At 36.3% G+C, this 21025-nt stretch overlaps 1 protein-coding gene across 22 annotated transcripts in view; it reads right to left on the bottom strand.

Annotated features, from left to right (window-relative positions):
• The window catches only part of PNPLA4 (patatin like domain 4, phospholipase and triacylglycerol lipase), a 96343-nt gene that overhangs the window by 15051 nt on the left and 60267 nt on the right, over positions 1-21025 (bottom strand). For 18 of the 22 annotated variants that reach the window (XM_072614431.1, XM_072614442.1, XM_072614433.1 and 15 more), the window contains 2 exons: positions 18903-19055; positions 18154-18362 (listed from right to left, as the gene is read on the bottom strand). The exons of 2 other annotated variants lie outside the window; for them this stretch is intronic. In XM_072614431.1, coding sequence (XP_072470532.1) covers positions 18222-18362; positions 18903-19055 — 294 coding nt within the window. In that variant the 3' untranslated portion in view covers positions 18154-18221. Of the gene's footprint in view, positions 1-18153; positions 18363-18902; positions 19056-21025 lie in introns of those variants that run through there. 2 more of the 22 variants (XM_072614444.1, XM_072614450.1) reach the window with 1 other exon arrangement.

The raw sequence follows: 21025 nt of genomic DNA, 5'->3' as shown, positions 1-21025 counted from the left end.
TTGGAGTACTTGTCTTCATTCTAAACATTCCATCTGTCTAACTATATTTACACTGTGTAAGACACCTGTTTTTATTTCCATGGGACCAATCCAGCTCAAAAGTCACAGCTGGTGGCAGTCTGAATGGATGCTGGATACTAGTTCTTTAGCAAGGACAGACGGTTTTCAAAAACACCCTCCTAGTTTTCTTTAGCATTTCCTTCAAAGAGTTTGGAGGGACACACACAAGTGACTTAGGCACACAACCAACTTGTGGCAATATATGAATTAAGATGAGCTTGTGACAATTGGTATTTGAGATGAGTTGGTTAAAAAAAAGTAAAATCAATGGCAGGTATATTAATTGTATAGATGCAATGCAATGAGATCTAAACTTGAACACATAGACATGAGCTCAAATTGCTGCTTGGATGGACTCATGGACAAGTCATTTATTCTTTAATACCTTCAGTTTCCTTAAACTGAAGAATGAAATCTTGCATTCACTGAAGTGGAAAGTCACTTTCAGTTCTAAATCCATTGGCAGTCCCATCTTTTTAATTCCTATTTATATCTGTCATGTCCTTCTTATCTGTCATATGGACTACTGAAATGATTCCCTAAAATTTCTAATCTCTCCATCTTCCAACCTACCCCAAATATAATCTGATAGTTTCCTTCTTGTGTATACCTGTGATCATTCAACTATTCAAAAAACCTTTATAGTTTTCCATTGCCTACCAAAGTATACATATTTCAAATTGGCATTCAAAACTCTAAAGTGACTCTTACCTTTCCAGCTTTCACCCATAGTCCCCATTTTAACATGATTTATGCTTTAGCATAAATAAACTAAAAAACTCACCTTTCCTGTGCTTTTCCATATCATTTGTTCAGATTATTTCATTTAACTGGAATACTCTCCCTGTGATCTCTCATCTATGAAAATCTTAGGAATCTTTTTTTAAATTTTATTTTCAGTTCCAAATTTTCTCCTCTCCACCCCTTTTCTACTCATTCATAAGGCAAGAAATACAATATTCTTCACACAAATGAAGTCATCCAAAAATGTATTTATGCATTAGCTATATTCAGAAAAACAAAAAGAAAAAAAATGCTTCAATCTGTATTCTGAACCAATTTTTTCTCTATCTGGAGATGGATAGCATTTTTCACCACGAATTGTTTGGAATTGTGATGGATTATCATATTGATTAGATTTTTATGAAGTCTTTCACAGTTGATTATCATTATATCATTGGTATGTTTATATAAACTGTTTTCCTAGTTCTACTTCTACTTTGTAACAGCTACAAATAATTCTTCTCAGCCTAACCTTAGCAATCTCTCAGGAATCAATTAAAATGTGAAAATCATGGATTTCACAAGTTATTAATTTAGGGCAACAAAAAATATCCTTCCATGAGATATTTGGTAATGTTAAATAAAAGGACAATGAAGATAAATTCAGTGTTTCATAATAACTCTTGCAGAGTGTGAGCATGTAAATTTTAAGTAGAAATACACAAAATCCTTCTAATCAAACCAGCAGAACTTGTGCAACTCCAATAGGATGATGAAAATTCTATTGAAAAATATGATTTGGCATTAAGAATAGAAAAAAGTCGATGACTTGTAGACTATACAGATGTCTCATACATCTAGATCATGGATATTTTCTTTGAGAAAAGCATTGGAAGACAATGAATGCAAAGTGGAAAATATCTATTATTGAGGTTCATAGTGCACATGATGAGGTGAAAAGTGTGTTTTTGGTGGGGTTGCCTTGAAAAAATTCACTTAGGCTGTTGTCTCCAAATCAAGTAAAGGCATTTATTCCTGGTAACACACCAAGCAAGCTTCTCCTTAAGGAAGATCACTGCCCCTTAAGGCAGCTGAAGCTTAAGGGAGGTCCAAACTTAAGGGAGGGCAGCTTTTTAAGGGAGACAGTCATGCCTTAAAGAAGACAATAGCTCCTTAAAAGACTGTATACTTTCCCCTCTCTACCCCCTCTCCCCAGCCAGAAGGATTATTAGAGGAAAACCTGCCATGGGCAGGGAGATGAGGTAATCAGGGACAGGAAGGTGAAGTAACCAGGGGCATGTAGGCAAAGGGGCAGAAGCTCATGCATATCTAGGTAATCATTATTTCACTGTTTAACCTATTTGAGGAGACAGGAAAGGGGGAAAGAAGAAGGGGGGAAGAACCCATTTCATCAGTATTTCTATGATCAACCTACTTGAATCTCATTATCTCCTAAAGTGACTTCAAGTGATACTTGAAATAATGAGCATCTTCTTGACCAATCTATTTGATTCTTATCATCTCTGACCTCAAGAAGTAGGCACACAAATTCATTTGGGAAAAAGAAAAAGGGTCATGCATTACTCATCATTTACAATCATTGAATATGAATATGACAGTGTCTTAAAGGACAGGATTATAGTACTTTGTACATGGTAACTGCTTAAGAATTGTTTTGCCAAATCAGAAGTCAATTCAGAATTGTTAGTATGTAGTCAGACTATTTATTGACTAGTATCTTCTTTCTTTCATTGGAGCAGTGGGGAACTATTATTTTAAAATGTTGCATATCTTTTCAAAAGGCAATGGTTTGCTTAGCTATTTTAAAAATTTTCTTATATTTTACATTTTCTTATATCTTTTGATTCTTTAGATTTTGTTTGACTGATTTTTGATGTCTCATCGAGTCATTAGCTTCTACTTGCCTAATTCTAATTTTTATCAAATTGTTTTCTTGAGTTCACTTTTGTATCTCCTTTTCCATCTGTCCAATTATTCCTTTTAAGGAATTATTTTCTCCAGTTAATTTTTGTACTTCCTTTTCCATTTGTCCAATTTTCCTTTTAAAGGAAATGTTCTCTTCAGTGAATTCTTTTTTCATACTTTTAAAATCTTTGGCCAGCTTTTCTTCTATTTCTCTAATTTGGCTTTTAAAATCCTTCTTCAGTTCTTCCAAGAGTGCTCTTTGTGCTTGCAACCAGTTCATAGTCCCTTCTGAAGTTTCAGATGGGAGTACAGTCTCAATGCTGACCTCTTTGGTATTCATGTTTTGGTCCTTGTCCCTATAGAAAGATTCCATGGTCTTTTCTTTCCTGCTTTGCTTCTTACTCATGATGATGAGGCTTTGTGTGTTGGGGGCTCTGGTTCTTTCAACTAGAAGCTAAAGTGCTACTGCTTACCTGGTGCTGAGCTGGCTGGTGTGAGAAAGTAGAGGCCAAGTGAAGTCTTTTTGTTTATCCCCAGATTTACCCTGGAGCTACCTTGTTAAGTGTAGAGGAGGGATGGTCTGGCCACAGGACATCTCCTCTGATAAGCTAGAGCAAAGACACGCTCAGCAGTTGGTGATTCCAGCTGCTGTAATGTCTTCCCATTTCCCCTGGGGTGCTGAGGCATGTCTAGGGTCCTGGTATTGGTGGTTGCAGGGCTCCACCCCACTGGGGTTCCAGATCTCCTCCTAGTTCACTGAGGTGGGGCTGCCTGGGGCTCCAGCCCTGCATTGGTTCCCTTCTACCATAGCCAGAGGGATCCTCTTTAGTGATTTTCCTAGCCTCATGTGCTACAAGACTGTTTGTCCTTTCTGCTGATCCCACTGTTCCAGAATTTTTCTGGGGAAATATTTTATGGTTCTTTCAAGGTCAACAAGGGGAGGCAGAGAGAGCATTTACTGATTATTCCACTATTTTGGCTCCCAGAAGTTCAAGTAGGTGACTTACAAACATTTAATCTGCGGGCTGATAGTCTCAAGAGCAGCCGCTGCAGATACCTGGGGCTCCACAGTTCTCACTCACTTGGTTCCACTGGACTCCTATCCGGGCTGATATGCCCAAGATTCTGCAGTGCAGCTGCTGCCTTTGATCACCCAGGGCTTCCTGCTCAGTGCGGCAGGAACATGCTGTGTTGTGCACTGTGTGCTCCTCCACCCCCATGCAGCAGAACTTCCCCATGGACCTTTCAATCTGTCCTGGGCTGTGAATCTGCCACAGTCTGTCTGTCTCCTATTGGATTCTGCCCCTCCAAAATTTGGTCAGATTCTTTTTTTAGAGGTATCTGAAGGAGTTTGTCTAAGAACTTAGGTGAGTAGTTGCTTTCACTCTGCCATCTTGGCTCTGCCCAAAATTTTCTCATAAGAAAATATAGGGGAAAGTAAACGATTGAAATGACTATGATATGAAATTTTAAAAAATTAACTAAAAATATTGACTGGCAAGAGCAAACATCAAGATGAACATCTAGTTAAAAGAAACTGACAAATATGAGAAGTCACAATTATACTAGATCTGAAACAGCTTGTTTAAATAAGCTACAGGCATCTCAACCTGGAAAAGGCATAACTACATAACAAATTCTTTTTTTCTTACATTTTTAATTCATACCTTATTTTTAACATTTTTAAAAATTTTGAGTTTCAGATTTTCTTCATCTCCCAACCCTCCCCCCACTCCTTCACTGAGAAGGCAATATATCAACTGTACGGATGAAATCATGCAAAACATATTTCTATATTAACCATATTGCCAAAAAAAACGAAGAAAAATAAAGCGAGAAAATTATACTTTGATTCACGCTCAGAGTTCATCATTTCTCTCTGGAGGTAGATAGCATTTTTTCATCATGGGTCCTTTGAAATTGTCTTGAATCGTTGTCTTGATTAAAGTAAAATATTGCTGCTACAATGTTCTCCTAGTTCTGTTCACTTCCCTTTGTATCAGTTTATATAAGTCTTCCCAAGTTTTTTCTGAAACCATTCTACTCATCATTTCTTTTAGCACAATAGTACCACCACAATTCATATGGCACAACTTATTCAATCATTCCCCAGTTGATGGGCATCCTTTCAGTTTCCAATTCTTTGCCACTACAAAAAGAGCTGCTGTGAAGATTTTTGTATATATAAGACCTTTTCCTTTTCCTTTAGTCTCTTTGAGGTATGGACCTAGTAGTGGCATTGCTGGGTCAAAGTATATGCACCGTATTATAGCTCTCCAGGCAGAGTGGGACATGTTATTACAATATGAAAATGTCTGCAGATGGCTTGAAGAAGTCTGTAGGTTTGAGGCTATTAGAAGCCACTGAAGATTTCTGAGATCTTTCAAATATCAAAGAGGGGAAATCAGATGTTTATATTATCCACTGTTCAAATGATCTTGTCAGGCTGACCAGCTAATAAAACAACTTATTCCAAACTCATAACATCCTTCATAATTCTGCAACTTCTTCCAACTTCCCTGTTTCTTTTGATGGCACTATCATCTTTTAAGCCACCTAGCTAGTTGATTCTTCCTAGTTGTCAATTCCTGGCAATTCTATTTCCAATTTATCTCTTAAACAGTTTCCTCTCTTTCCATTTATTTCCACCAGCCTGGTTCAGGTCCTCCTTTACTTCCCTTCTTGACCAATTAACAACCTTTGCATTGCTTTCCCTACCTCTGTTCTCTCCTATTGCCAATCCATTCTTCAAACAGCTGCCAAAATAAGTTTTCTAATGTATAGGTCTAACCATATAATACTCCTGTTAAAATGCTACAAGGACTTCCTATTGCCTACAGGACAAAAATGCAAACTCTTTATTCTAACATTTAAAGCTGCAATCTACTTACTTTTCCTGTTTTATTTCACATGCTTTCCCTTTATACACTCTAGATTCCTATCAAACTGGACTTTTAGCATTTCCCCAATCTCATGCTGCCCTCTCCTGCCTCCATGCATTTACACAGGCTGTTTCCTTTGCTTGGGATTCATTCCCTTCACATCTTTGCCTATTGCAATCCTTTTCTTCCTTGAAGACTAAGTAACCACGGCTTCCATAAAGCCTTCCCTGGTGCACCCAGCTAAAAATGATCTCTTTCTATTCATTTTCTTATCACTCTTTTTGTATTTCTCCTTTGCCCTTACCATATTATATTTTATCAATTACTTGTCTGTATGTCCCTTATTAGACTGTAACATTTCTGCAGGCAGAGAGAATATCACTTTTCATCTTTGCCTCCTCAACATCTAGTATAGTATCTCGCAGACTTCAATATTTTCAAAGAATCTAGACTCTCACTGATGGGGTTATTATTCCCCTGATCACCACAGATGACAATCTTTGTGTACTTCTGCATACAACCTGTTCAATTCTTGTCCATGTTTTCCCATAGATTGTCTATAAGGAATCCACCTATAAGGTCAGATGTCTTTTTTTTTTTGCAGACATCAGAGTAGAAGTTGGAGTCATTGCCTTTTGGTCCCTTAACTATAACCTCATTAGCTTAAAGAATTAGTACCCTAAATTGCCATGGACATCTGATAGGCCCATAAGTAAGTACTCTCTGAGGCTTTAAGAACTGAAATCAAACACTTCATTGCATGATTTAAGCTGATGATGATGATGATGATGATGATGATGATGATGATGATGATGATTAATAAATGTATCATTTTATTGGATCATTCTCAGGTATATGTTGGAATAAAAGAACTCAGGTTCTTTCTAAGCTTAATATTCTACATTAAGAGTATACATACATATATATATATGACACAGCACATAAACATTTTATGGGGTTATGTAATTTGAAAAAATATCTATCAATCATTTTTGTGAGAATTTTTGAAACCTATTACCCTGGAGTAGTAATTTGTTATAACTCCTGGTCAAAAAGAGGGGAGGGGACTTGCTTTATTTTCGGTCTATATCTAGAGCAGAGGTGTCAAAACTTGGTGCAGGGCAGAAAACTCTTCAATCCAGCCCAACTATAGTAAAATGTAACTGGAAAAAGTTGAACAAAAGAAAAAAAATACAACATAGATAACTGTAATTTGTGGTTTTCTAAATCAACATGCTTATGTTGAGATGTGTTTCTATCTGAGTTTAACATCACTGATAGAGAATTATGTATTTACATATGTATTTAAATACATACCCACAAATTATATTTAGGATCTCATCCTACATTGGATTTATTTCTGTACTTTGGAAATCTTTTGCAGGACTTCACAAGAATCACTTTTTCCCCTGCTTTGTACAATTTAACTACGTTTTTCCGTCATGTCATATTTATGAAACTAATGAGTGGTATTTTATTTAGTAGATTTTTTTGGAGGGATGGGACCTTGAATGGTCATTTCATTCACCCCACCCTAAGGTCTTAACTAGCTTATTACTGTTCATATGGAAAAAAAGAAGACAACTCTTGCCCTGGGACTCTCAAAGTCTAGTCTAGAAGCAGAGTAAGTCAATTCACTTCTCTCAAATAAGAGAAAGAATTCATCAACTCCTATTCCCCACTTTCAGAGCAGTTTAAAACATAAATACAGCCCTGTTCTTTATTTATTCAGAAACAAAAAGAAAATATACATGGACCTACATCAAACTGCTATGCAAATGAGACTCACTGGATGTGGACCCTTGTTTGTTTAAAAGAAGACTCCTGAATAAACTAGCAGAATTTCAAGGAAACATCTATTTGCAGGATTATTACAACAGACAAGCATGCCTCAGTCTACACTATACATTTGCAAAAAATCTATTTTGTGTACTTAGAGCACACATTATTTCTGTAAAAAATTAAACAATAGAATAAATTCAGTTAGGTTAATTCTGAGACCAGAATAGAAATTATAGATATGCACAGAGCTACTACAGATTATAAATACGAGCATTCATTATTCCATGATCTACCAGATGCAAAGATTATCGCAAAAAGACTTTGATGATCCCAACTCACATCATCCTGGCAGAATCTATCAGTATATTGTGCAGCATGGAAGAGACCATCTAGAAGATGGTGTGTTTAAAGTCATTATAAGCAGATGGTTATAACATCTCATTAAGATAACCACATTTTATTCACAACAATGATTTAAAATGAAAGTTCCTGATGACAGATACAATATTTGTAAGCTATGTTCTTGGTTTTAGGTTCTACATATGTAAGAACTGCCAGGTTTTGAAGAGACATTCCACTAACTAGAACCTGGTTAAAGCATACATATAGCAATTTTCCTGCTCTTCATTCATTTAGTGAGTTTAAAAGGTAATACAGAGAAACTAAGTTTCATAATAGAACAGTACTTCCTCTCTTGAAGGAATATATCATATTTATATTATATATACTATATATATGTATATATAATAGTATAGTATAATAATAGTGTATGTGTGATTATTCTTATTATTATAGTACTTCCCCTACCAGTGCTCTCAAGGACAGAATTCCTGCTTATGAATAGTAGCAAAACAAAACAAATTAACAACAACAAAAAGAAGCAAATAGAGGGTCAGTGATTTTAGTGAAGCACTAAACTTTCAATTTAAGGACTAGGGGCTATATTAATCCTCCTAGCTAAGATCTATTCCATTCAATTCAATTAAACAAATATTTATTAAATGCCTTTTGTGCAAGGTCCCAGGTATACAAACACAAGAACAAAGATCCCATTTTTCATTCTTCTGTTTATATCCCCAGTGATCAACATAATGGCTTTCACATAATAGGTTTTTAATGTTTACTGAATTTGGTGAATTGAGATGAAACTTGTTCACAAGCAAATAAGCACAATTTGAGAAAGCACTTTAGGGGGACCCAGACAAGATGGTATAAAAGCAAGCACCCTGACATACAGAGGAGGGCCTGCTATCACAGGTTCTTAGAACTGCTTTTTTAAAAGGAAAGCAGCTTTTGAGGGGTCAACAATCACTTTAATCAAGCACATGTATCATGCACTTAATTTAGGGGATAAAGTCAGCACCCTGAACTTCAGAGAAAATACAAACTGAGAAACAAAGATCAACCAACAGACAGGGCTTCTAACTGACAGATCAATAGATAGATAACTGTCTGCTATGTACACAGTTACCAGACAGAGAAGTACCAACATCTGGGTTTTCAAAGTGGGGGTGGCTCCTTAGCAGCTGTCCAGAGTGTTGTCTGGTCAAACAAACACTTCCAATGAGTAAGCTCCCAAAGTAAAACCTTATTTCAGAGTATTTATATGCTTTTTAGAGCCAGAGGCCATCACAACCCTTGAGAACCAGTGCCTCATTAGAAAATTAACTAAAGGTATGGGCCTCCCCTAATCAAGGTTCCTTTATTGGACAGACTCATTAACGGGTGGGGAAGATCTTCAACTCTCATAATTGCCATTACAGATGGCAGAATAGAAGCAGAGATCTGCCCTAGCTCTCTCCCCAAGCCCATCAAAATATATGAAAAACTGACTCTAAACAAATTCTAGAGCAGTAAAAGTCATAAAATGACAGAATGAAACATATTTCCAGCCCAAGACAATCTGGAAGGCTTACAGGAAGGGTCTACTGCACCAGGCTCAGAGTGGAGCACAATTCAGTATGGGACACATCAGCATAGATGGGACTGGAGCAGGCCTCAGGACTAGTACCTGCTGCTTCTGGAGTTGTCAGTCTACAAACAGTAGGAGAATTGAACAACTGGTCTGGGTTGCAGTCCTGCGGTGAGGAGGAGCACTGGTGTGGCAGAGCTCATGGCAGCTGTGAAGAGGTAATCCTACTTGCAGTTCGAGGACAGAAAAGAGTGTTTGTGGTTGCTCACATATCAAAGTGCAGGCCAGGAGAGGAGGAAACACTTCTCCTTTGATCGTACCACTTTGGAGGAACTGAGAATTTACAGGTCCCTAGAGATATCTCCAAAAGCAGCTGCAAAAAAACCCTGAAACTTGAGGCAGTACATCCTCCACTTAAGAAAAAGATCAAAAGTCAAGGAACTGGGTGGGAAATGACCAGAAAGGTGAAAAAAAATAAGATTATAGAAGGTTACTTCCTCGGTGGAAAGGTATTTTCTTATGACAAGGATGATCAAAACATACAACCAGAGGAAGACAGAAAGTTCAAGGCTCCTACATCCAAAGCCTCCAAGAAAAATATGAAATGATTTCAGGAAGAGCTCAATAAGGATTTTGAAAATCAAGCAAGAGAAGTGGAGGAAAAATTTGGAAAAGGAATGAGAGTGATGCAAGAAAATCATGAAAAAGTAAACAGCTTGCTAAAGGACACCCAAAAAAATGCTGAAGAAAATAACACTTTTAAAAAGAGACTAACCCAAATGGCAAGAGGTCAAAAAAGCCAATGAAGAGAAGAATGCCTTGAAAAGAAGAATTGGCCAGATAGAAAAGAAGATCCAAAAGCTCACTGAAGAAAATAATTCCTTGAACATTAGAATGGAACAAATGGAAGCTAATGACTTCATGAAAAATCAAGGAATTATAAAACAAAACTGAAAGAATGAAAAAATAGAAGACAATGTAAAGCATCTCATTGGAAAAAGTGACCTGGAAAATAGATCCAGGAGAGATTATTTAAAAATTATTGGTCTACCTGAAAACCATGATCAAAAAGGAGCCTAGACATCATCTTCCAAGAAATTATCAGGGAAAACTGCCCAGATATTCTAGACCCAGAGGGTAAAATAGAAATGAAAAGAATCCACTGATCACCTCCTGAAAGAGATCCCAAAAGGAAAACTCCTAGGAATACTGTAGCCAAATTCCAGAGTCCCCAGGTCAAGGAGAAAATATTATAAGCAGCCAGAAAGAAATAATTCAAGTAATGTGGAAACACAATCAGGATAACATAGGATTTAGGAGCTTCTACACTAAGGGATCAGAGGGCTTGGAAGATATTCCCAAGGTCAAAGGAGGTAGCTACCCAGCAAAATTGAGTATAATCCTTCAGGGAAAAGAAATGGAATTTCAATGAAATAGAGTGCTTCCAAGCATTCTTGTTGAAAAGATCAGACTTGAATAGAAAAATTTGACTTTCAAATACAAGAATCAAGAGAAATATAAAAAGGTAAACAAGAAAGAGAAGCCATAAGTGACTCATTAAAGTTGAACTGTTTACATTCATACATGGATATTTATAACTCATGAGACCTTTCTCAGTATTAGGGTAGAGGGAATATGCGTGTGTGTCTGTGTGTGTGTGTGTGTGTGTGTGTGTATTATATATGTGTAGGTATATGTGTAGATATATATATATATGTGGATATATGTATGTATATATACACACATGTATATACATACACACACAAATATACACAGAGGGCACAGGGTGAGCTGAATATGAAGGGAGGGTACTTATAAAATAAATTAACTGTTGAGAGGAATGTACTGAGAGAAAGAGAAGGGGAGAGGTAGAGGTAGAATACAACGTATCACCTCACATAAAAGAAGCAAGAAAGAACTTTTACAATGGAGGGTAAGAGGGGGGAGGTAAGAGGGAATAAGTGAGCCTTGCTCTCATTGGATTTGGCTTAGGGAGGGAATAATACACATTCAACTGGGAATGGAAATCTATCTTACTCTACAGGAAGGCAGGGGGGAAGGTGATAGGAGAGGGACGAAAATAGAAGGGACTGCAGATTGGGGGAAGGGTAATCAGAAGCAAACACTATTGTGGGGGGACAGGTCAAGGGAGAGAACGGAATAAATGGATGGCAGGACAGGATAGTGGGAAATGTGGTTAGTCTTTCTCAAAATAACTGTTATGGAAGCGTGCATGGCTACACATGTATGATATACATTGAATTGCTTGCTTTCACAATGTGGGTGAGTGGGGAGGGAAGGAAGGGAGAGAATGTGGAACTCAAAGCTTTAAAAATGAATGTTAAAAATTGTTTTTGCATGCAACTGGGAAATAAGTTGTACAGGCAATGGGGAATTGTCCTACAAGGAAAATAGAGAGGAGAGGGATGGGAGAAGAGGGTGATAGAAGGGAGGGCAGATTGGGGAAAGGGGTGGTTGGGGTGCATGCTGTCCTGGGGTGGGGGAAGAGGAGAGAGGGGGTGAAAATACAGAATTCAAAATCATATATATATATATATATATATATATATATATATATACACACATATGTAAACAAACTTTTTCTGTAAAGAAAGCACTGTAACTGTTGAGTATTGAATTTGAAGCCAGATGATATGGGTTCAGATTGCAGGTCAGCCACTTAATACTTGCAGAAACTTGAACAAATCATTTTACCTCACTGGACCTCAGTTTCTTTATCAGTAAAATGAGGGATTTGGTCTAGACAACAAAGATCCTGTTCAGCCTTACATCTATAATCCTATGAACTGGGATCAGAGAGAGGCTCGTGGGAGAAGTGGCACCTGAGCCAATTGATGGAGGAGGGTAAGGATTCATAAAAGTGTAGATAAAAAAGTAGTATGTTTTGAATATACAAGACTGACTGTAGAAATGCATGGAGGCAGAAGATGAAATGTTGAATGCAGGGGATAGCCAGAAATCCATTTTGACTTAAATATAGTATAGGAAAAGCATAATATGAATAAAGATGTAAAGGAAGGTTGTGGCCAGATTTCAGAGGGTCTTATAAGCCAGGCTTTTTTCCATCTAGAAAAAGACAGTCACTGAAGATTTTTGATCACAGGAAGGACATTATTGTGGATAAGTTCAAAGAATTTCTCAGGTCTCTTTAAAATTTCCACCAGTAACAGAAAGATGAGAGCAACACCCCATAGAGAATATACAGAACAGTGACAAAAATCTTATAAATGGTTTATTAAAAATATCACCAACCTAAAATATTCACCTTAGGCCTGGCCTATTTTTAATAGGTGCTGAAGTTGCTTATTACAATGAGGCAGTACAGTTTTTGAACTGTATTTAGAAGCAGAAGACTTGGATACAAATCCCATATCTGCTCACCGTGTGACAGAGTACAACAATTAAACCTCTCTTGGCTTAAGCTTTCTTGTCTAAAAACAGTGAGCGCTGAAGTAGATAATCTCTAAGGTCCCTTCAAGCTCTAAATCTTGTGATGATGCTTTTATCAGGAACACAAAAGATTTGCTGCATATTCCAAACTGGAAAAGATCTCTCCCCGCCTTAATTCCTCCCAAATCTATTCTGTGTCATCACAATTTCTAGTCACCCTACCCTTCCTTCTTTTGCCACTACATTCAGACTGCTTTGACCTCCCTTCAACAACTGAACCTATATTTAATCTGTTCAGTTTTGTCCTCTGCCTTCCAATATCTTGCCCATTTACCACCTCCTCATTCCAAATCCCTATCTGCATTTTTTCCCCACTCTTGCTGCTGTGACAGTGAATGCTAAGAAATCACATGATCATCCTGTCTTGGTTCTACAAATTTATATTTCAATCACCCTTTCACTCTTCCCTAATTTACACTTTATCAAATTGTGCACCACATCAGTTACAAATCATCCCTTCTCTCAAGCTGCATGTAACCCTTTCCCGCTCCCTTTGAGCAGTGGGTTTTGTTTCATACTTGATCAAGAAAATTGAAGACATGGTCCTTATTCTTCCCAATTCTGCACCTTAATTTACTCAACATCTTCCCCTGGTTTTTCCTCCTGCATTTGTCTTGAGGAGATTGCCCTTTCTAGCAAGCTCCCTTGATCACATCCCCTCCCATCTCAGAGCTGCTCTTTAGTTTACCATTGCTAGGCCCCATCGGCAGTCTCTTTAAACACTAGCTAGGTCTTTTCTTTTTTCCTACTTAATTTCCAGATTGCCCCCATCTTTAAAATCACTTGACCCTACCATCCTCTAAGGCAGTCATATCTCTCCTTTTTTTGCACAACCAAATTTCTAGAAAACGCTACCTTTAGTTAACGTTAACTAAATTGAAATTTGTCCTATTCACAGATAAACACCAAGATAAAACTGCAAAATAATGTGGTTGAAAAAGCATTGAATAAGAACTTTTAGAACTTTGGAGAGAAGAATTTCAGCTGTTTGGTCAGATTGGAAACCCCTAAATGGCAAATAGCTAAAAAGTGATGAGGGGATGAGGAAGTAGAAGCAAACAATACAGAGAGATGTTCCCCCCCGCTCCCCCACAGTATTTTTCAGGCTTTTTTTTTTTTGTTTTTCCGTTGTGTCTAACTCTTCCTGACACCATTTGGAGTTTTCTTGGCAAAGACACCATAAAGGTTTGCCATTTCCTTTCCCCGTTCATTTTACAGATGAGGAAAAACTGAGGCAAACAGGGTTAGGTGACTGGCCCAGGGCCACGGAGCTAGTAATTGTCTGAAGCCAGATTTGAGCTCAAGAAGATGAGTCTTCTCGATTCCAGCTAGCTGCCCTCTGGATGATGTGCCCAAAGTCAAAAAAGCATTAATATAGTTCTACTTGGAAAGGCTTCAAATAACGATGTTTATGTCTGTTATTCAGACAAGTCTAGATACACTTGGGGAAGCTAATCTTTGGAAGGCTAGTTATCAACTGATGAATTCTTTAAGCCACAGCGACTCCTAAAGATTGTTATGGAGGGGTCCCACATGTACAAAAGTATTTATAGCAGCCCTCTTTGTGGTGGTCAAAAACTGGAAATCAAGGCAATGCCCATTGATTGGGGAATGGCTGAACAAATTGTGGTATACAAATGTAATGGAATACTATCGTGCTATAAGAAATGATGAACAGGAAGACTTCGTAGAGGCCTGGAAAGAGTTATATGATCTGATGCTAAGCAAAAGGAGCAGAACCAGGAGAACTTTATACACAGCAACAACCACAGTGTGCAAGGACTTCTTCTGGTAGACTTGGAACTTCACTGCAATGCAAGGACTTAAAAAATTTTCCAATGGTCTTTTAAGGCAAAATGCCTTCCATACCCAAAGAAAGAACTTTGGAACTCAATCACAGAATATAGCACATCATTTTCTTTTGTTTTATGTTCTGGTTTGTTATAGGATTTCTCCCATTCATTTTAATTCTTCTACATAACATGACTATAGTGAAAATGTATTTAATAGGAATGTATGTATAGAACCTATGTAAAATTGTATGCCATCTTGGGCAGAGAGGGGTGAGGGAGGGGAAAAATAATCTAAGTTATATGGTAGTGATTGCAGAACACTGAAAAAAATAAAATTAATATTAAAAAAAAAGATTGTTATGGAGGGACTGTGGTATGCACTGGCAAGTGGCTAAATCAATGAAATTATATATCTTCAAAATATTTAACCATAAAATGAAGGCTAAATAGGTAGCATAGTTGATGCAGTCAGCTTTAAAGTCAAGAAGACCTGGGGCCAAATCTCACCTCTGACACATAATGGCAATGTGATTTTGGTTAGTGCCCCCATGAAACTCTCTCAGACTATAAATTGCAGAAAAATTGCTGATCTTGATTGGTAGAGGGAGTTTCTTCTCCTGGACTTATTAATCAGATCCAGACCAAAAAGACTAGAAATCATGGATACTATCCAATTGTAATTTCTATCAACATAAAGTGTATAACAAATTTACTTAGAAGTAATATTGATGATTCTTATTTGTTCAGTTATTGAAAGTGATTTTAAAAATTGAAAAATGAAATGCCGGCAAAGTGAACTTCAAAGGTTATTTATTCATAGGTGATTATGATATATTGAATGGTCAAACTGTAAGACTAGTTTATGTAGGGATTAAAATTTCTCTAAGACAACAAAATATCTAATATTGGTAGAGTAATAATACGCATTGGTCGAGGGACTTTGTTGACTGGAAGTTCCCTAGGACCATAATTTCACTGGTCAGGATTACCAAAACAATAAGTAGGATTTCAATTTTTTTTCAAGAATTAAGAATTGGATTTGCAGTCATGAAGCCATGAGACCTGTGGGTTAAGTCCTAGGTCTACTATATGACTTCAGTTTAATCATATATAAAATCTACTAGATTACCTTCAACTTAACTTCCAGTATGATTTCAAAAGATTCTTATGATCTCTTGAAGACTCCTGTGATCTTTTGAAATCTACATATATTTACATTCTTGAATGTATTTCTTCTTCCTTTTGAGGACTACTTAACTTTAAAACCAATTCAATTTTTCCATGAAAGTGACAAGTTACCATGGTTACAGAGTGAAGAATGTTACTGAAAAGCAATAAAAGACAAACTAATGACATTTTAAATGACAGATTTGAAGACATTAGGAAACTGCTCCAACAGGGAACCAGGAACCTACCAAACTTCCAATTATAGCAAAATGATATGATATGATATATCATCATACAGTAAATCATAACCCTAGGGTCTAGGTCAGAAGTAATTGATGTGTATTTAGATTTGTGTTTGTCCCAAAAGGTTTTGTGTTCCAAATCTAGCTAATGAGTAAGATTCTAATAAAAGATGAATGTTGCCCATCTACATGTATCTGAGACTACTCACAGATGCAATGAGAAATTAAGACATGCCTATGACATACCTCATACAAGAATTTGGTGTGGTACCTCAGAACAATGTCTACACGTGACACTCCAATGTTTTACGGCATATTCCCCTTCACAAAAAAAACAGATGCAAACTGCTATGCCTTTTTATACTAAAATGTCCACTAATGAAAGTGCAATCAAGCCTTTTTCAAAAAAAAGCAAAATCTACCATAATGATAAAAGATTGAATTTTTCAATAAGCATTAATAACAGCATAAAAAGATCTTAAACAGTTCCAAACATATATAAATTTAATTAAATTACAATCAAAGCCAGAAAAAAAATCACCAAGAATAGGCAAAGCTGGAGCAATGTTATGTAGCATGCTTAACAGAAAGATGGGTGGAATACTTCTAGCCTGAAAATGTGTTATTTCAGTATTTTAAAAGTCACAAAATTAACTTAAGGAGGAATTCCAAATGGTATGAAAATAAATGTATAACAATTAAAGACAAGCAATTCAGCTGTTTTGTTTTCTGTCTCCTTATAATTAAGAGTTCATGCCTGACAAAGCATCATAAAACCAGATTTTAGAAACTGTACGAGTGAATTCATATAAACCAAAGCAAAAGTTTTTGCTACAAAATTCCTTGGCACTGTGAAATGATTCAACATATGATTTTATCAGTAAAAATGATATTAAAGGAAGCATTACCACCTGCTTTGCCACCACACCCTAAGGACCATTGGACTTTTTCATCTTACTTGAAGCTGAAACCATCAATGATGTCTCCTTCATTAGAACACCAGAAATGTAGGCAGATCATTAGAACTATAGGTGATAGGATTCTCTACATCTAAAAGCCTATGATAGTGGAACCTTATGATGTTCTAGAAATCTCCAGAACTGTTTTGGAATTTGGAACAAGAAAAAATGAAGAGATTTGTCTTCTAAGGAATCTTTCCAGGAACTCATTTATCTTTTTCCTGATGCTTAGATGACATGTTTCTAAACCAGCAGCAATCCATGGCAATTATTACCAGATGCAAAACTCACTGAAATGGTCCTTACTTTTAAAAATCTATAAGCTTTACTTACTTTCCTGAGTCTTGCTTCTGCTATTTAGTGATCCCTGACCTTTGATATTTGAGCCTCTAAGTTCTACTGTTGAGGTTGTTAAGGCCATAACAATTCAGTGTAGATAATTTCCTCTATTAGCAATATGATTTTAGTTGGGAAACAAGGGAAAGGACATTTATGGAGGAAAAAGAAAGAACAAGTCAGTTCTAAGGTCACCTCTGGAATTTCTATTTGTTTCCTCTTCCCTTAGGCTCCTGACCTGATCCCTTACCTTAACTCAAACTAACTCAACAGTATATAAGAAATGGAACCAATCCTTAAGAGTTTTTCCCCTTGGTTTTACAGGCCCTCTCATGAGATTATTGGTCTCAATTCCTTTGCCACACTCCTGTAGTGAGCCCTGAAGAGTCCCTCTTGAAAGGAACAGTACATTCTGAAAGAGTATTTCTTTGAGCTAACCTAAGCTAGTACTGTACTTATGAGGGCAGGTGGACAGGAGACACAGTACAGTTCACATGACACCAATGAGTATTGTTTTACTACCATTTCCTTAGGGGGGGCTAAAATACTCATTCTTCATTTTTAACAATCCATTGTCTATTCCAGAATATGGGATCATAAGATCAAAGCTTTAGAGCTGGAAGGGAAAATAAACATTTTTAAATCCAGTTTTATTGATGAGAAAACTGAAGTTCAGAGAAGATAAGTGACATGCCCAGTGTCACACACTACTAAGAATCTGAAGTGAGAGTCAAACCATGTTTCCTAAAATGCAGTAAGCATTCATTTTTATAAAAGATTAGTGTTCTTCAAAAATGCCTGTCATTTGAGTGTGCTCTTTTTAATGATATTTACAAGTCCTAATTTTAAAAATGATATTTTGTTCTCTTTACAACTGACACAGAAAACTTTGACAGATGATGGAATTTTTCAGGTTTAATTAGAATCTATTCCAGAAGTCTTTTAAGTTCAGTTTCACATAATAAACTTTAAGTATTCTGTTCAAACCAATTTTCTTTTAGTAAAAACTTGGTAGCGTCATCAAATCCATTTTGATACAATGATTCCATTTTCCTCTGGCTTGGTGGGAAAAGAGCTTGATTTAGTCTTATCAGATTGGCCATAGACAACTATAATGAAAAGAAACAAATTTTAATTATAAGACATGAGACACTGAACACAGATATGAATTTGTCAGTAGAAACTTGCCTCCTACAGATTAATTAGATAACAAAAATGCAGAATTTGTAATAAAAACAATACAATACAATCTAATATTTTACTTATTAATACTCATGAGGATTTTTACCTGATCTAATATATCTTATATACTTTATTATTGCAATCATTTTAAACAAAGGACCTAATTCAAAACTGATTGTGAAACTGGCCTAAAAAAAATGGGAAAAAATAAAAATAATGAATGAATGAAAAGATAATAAGGTTTGTCAGGAGAGTGTTCAAAAGTATAAACAGAGAGCATTCAGTATTTTTTATTCTGTTTGTTATAAAGTAAATATTTTGAAGCAATATCCTAATTATTTATCTAACATATTCAAAATATAAACACTTTTTAAAATTAAAAATGGCTATGGAGGTTGTTAAATTTAGTGCATACTCCTTGGAGAATTAATCATTCAAATTTTCTGAATAACTAAAAAATTGCTTACCATGATATCTTGGTTTGCAATATTAATGTACAGGTCCAGCTGTCCTTTGTCTTCTGGGGAGATATCTAATCGACCACTAAAAGGTGAAACGGTCACTGTTCGCCCCATAGGCAGGATAGGAAGGCCATTAGTAAGACCTCCGTCAACCCATTTCTATTAAAAAAAGTAACCCTTTCAATTCCATAACAACGTCACACCACATAGAGTAAACATACAATGACTTCTTAAAAAGAAATTTCCAACTAAATAAAAGGCAGTTTTGGAATATCATTAATATTTATGTAAGAAATAATCTAATTTGGGATATATTTCATAAAGTAAAACAAATCCCTGTACAAACATTACTTCTCCACCATAATAAAAAAATCTAAAGAAAACTAGGATTTAGGGGACAGAGAATGGACTTGGGATTTCGATGACAGAGGAACTCCCTCTATGCAATCAGTATATGTCAGAGAACATAAACACAAGTCTTTTTTCTGAGATGTGCTCTCTATCCACTCTGCTATTCTGACTCTCAAGTTGGGAAACATATCGTAAAATTCCAAAGATTTCAATTTAATTATAATACTTGACTATATTTTAATTTACTTTATTATGTTGACTTCTTTGGGGAACTGGTATTATTTTATTGAAGGTGAATAAAAGCAAAATCTAATACTGGATAAAAAAGCTTCCATAAGAGATACTATTTTCTGTGTGTGCGTGTGCACACATGTCTTTGTGTCTGTACACTTATAAATATGTATATAGAAAGACCTGAAATTAGCAATTTCTACAAGAAAATTATAAACCAATAGAAAAAAATAAAAAAATATTTCATTGGAAATCTTGGAATGCACAAAGAAGTAGGTATGCTTATTAAAATGACATGAACATGAACATAAGGCTAGGACAACGAGAACTCATCATGAGAATTTCTCAGTTTTCAGCACCACTCCCAAACGATACAATGGGGGATGAAAAAGAGAACTATATTGAAGAAGGAAATAAGAATTTCAGAAACAGTGAAAGAGAAAAGGATGATATACACCCATTTCTAGAACTAAGGGAACATGGCAGGGAAATATGTAACACATTCAGAGATAGACTAGTAATAGAAACAAAAGAAAAAGGTGATACTTCTCAGGTATAAACAAAGTTACAATTTAATTCTCATTTTAGGTATTGTATTGGCTCTGCTGATTTCAGAGAAAGTACACTTTCAATTATCAAAAGCTATAGAAGTCAGTAGAAATTTCCATCAGGTGATCTACCACAGAAATTATTGAGAAACTTATAGTCATTTTTAACTATAAAAATTGTTTTTTAAAGTTTTTCCCTTAATCACAGGTAAAAACAATTTTTAACAGTAATTTTTTTTAAAAATGCTGAGTTACAAAGGCTCTCCCTTTCTTCCCACTCCTTCCCATTCCAAGAAAATAGGTGAACTGATATAGGTTATACACATGTTAATAATATTCACTAATATATTTCTGGCTAGATGTATGATTACTCATCATGATAATAATGGGGTACAAACTCTGGGGACCCCCTTGAACTCTCCATCAATTTTCCCACTTGATCTGGCTTTCCCTTGAGGCCATGTACCTTTCATTATCACTTTGTTCAGTAGTCTCCAGCTACTTCCTGTCCTTGATTCTACAGTCTTCCATTTTCTGTAACCTCTAGAGGGCCCCACCTACTTCCCACCCCAGCCCTCCATTGTCTGTTACCTCCCCATTGCCTCCAGTTGTTTCCCACTCTTGATCACATCAAAATTTCACTCTCTTGGTTCTGACTTCTAGTCACCCCAATCACATCAAGATCCTCCTTAGACTCCTCCTCAAGACCCTCCCTATACCCTTTATACCCTTCCTCCCATCACGCCAGACTACTAGACCACCCCCAGCTCCCTCTCACAGTCTTTCTTTATGTAAGATCCTTCTTGTCTCCATGAAAGTGCTCAGATTCTATCTGGCCTCCTGGCATTAGTGGCACAAATGCTCAGATTCCTTAAGAGTCTTGCTAATGGTTGGGCTTCTTAAGAGCCAACCCAATATGGCATATCTTAAATAAACTTTTGTTTTTCTTTGGTTGTAAGAAGGCTTACATTGAACTCATTTGAGTAGGACCCAGGGTGT

This window comes from Notamacropus eugenii, chromosome 5 (genome assembly GCF_028372415.1).
Source record: "Notamacropus eugenii isolate mMacEug1 chromosome 5, mMacEug1.pri_v2, whole genome shotgun sequence".
NCBI classification, from domain to species: Eukaryota; Metazoa; Chordata; class Mammalia; order Diprotodontia; family Macropodidae; genus Notamacropus; species Notamacropus eugenii.
The sequence above is the reverse complement of the archived record's forward strand: the minus strand, read 5'-3'. Positions and strand labels throughout refer to the sequence as shown.